Source organism: Ceratocystis lukuohia (genome assembly GCF_044167205.1).
Source record: "Ceratocystis lukuohia strain C4212 chromosome Unknown Supercontig10_pilon, whole genome shotgun sequence".
In the NCBI taxonomy this organism is placed as follows: domain Eukaryota; kingdom Fungi; phylum Ascomycota; class Sordariomycetes; order Microascales; family Ceratocystidaceae; genus Ceratocystis; species Ceratocystis lukuohia.
The window spans coordinates 480,652-482,566 of NW_027263529.1; the positions used below are offsets into that span (position 1 = coordinate 480,652).

The 1,915-nt window shown below is 48.7% G+C and overlaps 1 protein-coding gene across 1 annotated transcript; it reads left to right on the forward strand.

Moving 5' to 3' along the window:
• Positions 1-317: 317 nt before the first annotated feature.
• Positions 318-1,373, forward strand: HOO65_100102 (Protein FAM127C; the record flags this gene model as incomplete). Its single annotated transcript, XM_071004694.1, has 4 exons — positions 318-373; positions 488-1,058; positions 1,107-1,157; positions 1,206-1,373. The coding sequence occupies 4 exons, from the start codon at positions 318-320 to the stop codon at positions 1,371-1,373; spliced, it is 846 nt and encodes a 281-aa protein (XP_070855879.1).
• Positions 1,374-1,915: the final 542 nt, after the last annotated feature.

Below are 1,915 nucleotides of genomic sequence, written 5' to 3' on the forward strand. Positions count from 1 at the left end.
GATCTTGTCAACTACAACCTGTGTAGATATATAGACTAGATAGAACCTCCCTCTGTTACCTGAATGTTACTCCCCAAGCAATGTCCTTGTCTCCTACCCTGAATATACTGAACTTCCTGTCCCTATCTTCTGTCCTAGTATCTATTACCATCCTGAACATCCTGTCCTGCCTGTCCTTGTCCCTATCTACCTGTCCTGCCTGTCCTGTCTTTGAGCTATTGGGTTAGTCTCATAGAACCTTCCTGCCTGCCCATGACATTACATTGCTTCTACCCATAGACACTGATGAGATGTCTGCCTGCCCAGAACCCCTGATCATGCCTGATAGCTTCAAGAGCTTTAGCAAAGGGGTTACCAACCACACTGGTGCTTGGTTTGAATACATCTGCTCCTTATTTTCATACACTGATGAAAAAGAAGCTGAAATTACCACCTTGAACCACACACTGACTACCAAGTCCACTAACCACACTGCTGCATGAGATAGTCTCACTGCCAACCTTCAGGCAACTCAGGGCCAGCTTGAGTATGTGCAAAACAAGTTGAAAGAGGCCTGGGGCAAGCTCTACCAGGCTCACCTCAATGAGCAAAGGGCTCTTGACAAACTCCAGTTAGCTATACCACCCCCTGCTGCTCCTGCTGCTCCTACTGCTCCTGCTACCTTTACTGTCATGGAAGGAGAAGCTTCTGCCTCTGTTCCTGCTTCTGCCCCCATAGCTTCCCCCACCTCTGCTCCTGCTCCTGCCCCAGCCCTTTCTACAGCTGAACTATTCATGATGACTTGTGCTGCCAAGCCCTCTGAATGTATACCTGACCCTGACAAGTTCAAAGGCAACCAATCAGACCTTTGTCACTTCAATACCCAGATCTGCCAGAAGATGCAAAGAAACTATGACTGTTTCCCTGACACCCAGGACTGTATGGCCTATGTTAACAACTGCTTGAAAGGACTAGCATATGCCCTCATTTTACCATACATCAAGGATGGGGAATGCCTGCTTTCAGACTATGATACTGTCCTGAAGGTCCTTGACTGTACATATGGGGACCTAGACAAGGTCAACTGTGTGTATAGTGAACTGTTCTGCCTCTGACAAAGCAATAAGGATTTTGCTACCTTCTTCTCCAAGTTCCAGTGCCTGGCTCTTGAGGGAGAAGTAAGTGAATCAACTCTGCTGACCCTCCTTGAGCAAAACATCTCAAAGGAACTCTGTGTGATACTACTACATCATGACCCCCCAAGTTACAAATACCCTGAATTCACAAACTTCCTCCAGAACCTTGAGAACCACATGACCTGCTTCAGCTCTGTGATGTTGCCCACTACCCAGACCTGTGCTCCCCCTGTCCAGAATCATGCTCCCCCTGCCTAGAACTATAGCACTACCTCTGAACCCTATGCCCCTGTCCCCCAGGCCCTAGTGCTGGGGAACACAGACCCAAAAAGAACAACTGCCCCTCCACCAGACCTGGATGCCATAGACCTATCCCATCAACACTATGCCTCCTACTGAGAAAGGGGTGAATGCTACCATTGCAGAATAAAGGGCCACCTGGTAGGCCAGTGCCTACAACCTGATAACTGACAGCTCCACTCAGCTGCACTGTCCCCTTCCTCTACTGCTGTGATGCCCCAGGTCTCCTGCTCCCACCACCACTATGACTCCTTCTTGTCCTTCCACTCAGACTGCCCCAGTGATAGACCAAAAAAAGGAGCTCACCTGGAATAAGCCACCCCTAGGTGGAACCTCCCAGCACAACCCCAAACCAGATTATTCATATCTTGGCCACTGCTGTACATAGTCTTCCAATTGAGGAAGAATACAATCAGCAGTCAGATCTTATGATCCTCCCTGTGGAACTGTCTCTTTAAGACCATTCCTTCCCAACATACACCCTGACTGACTATAGTGCA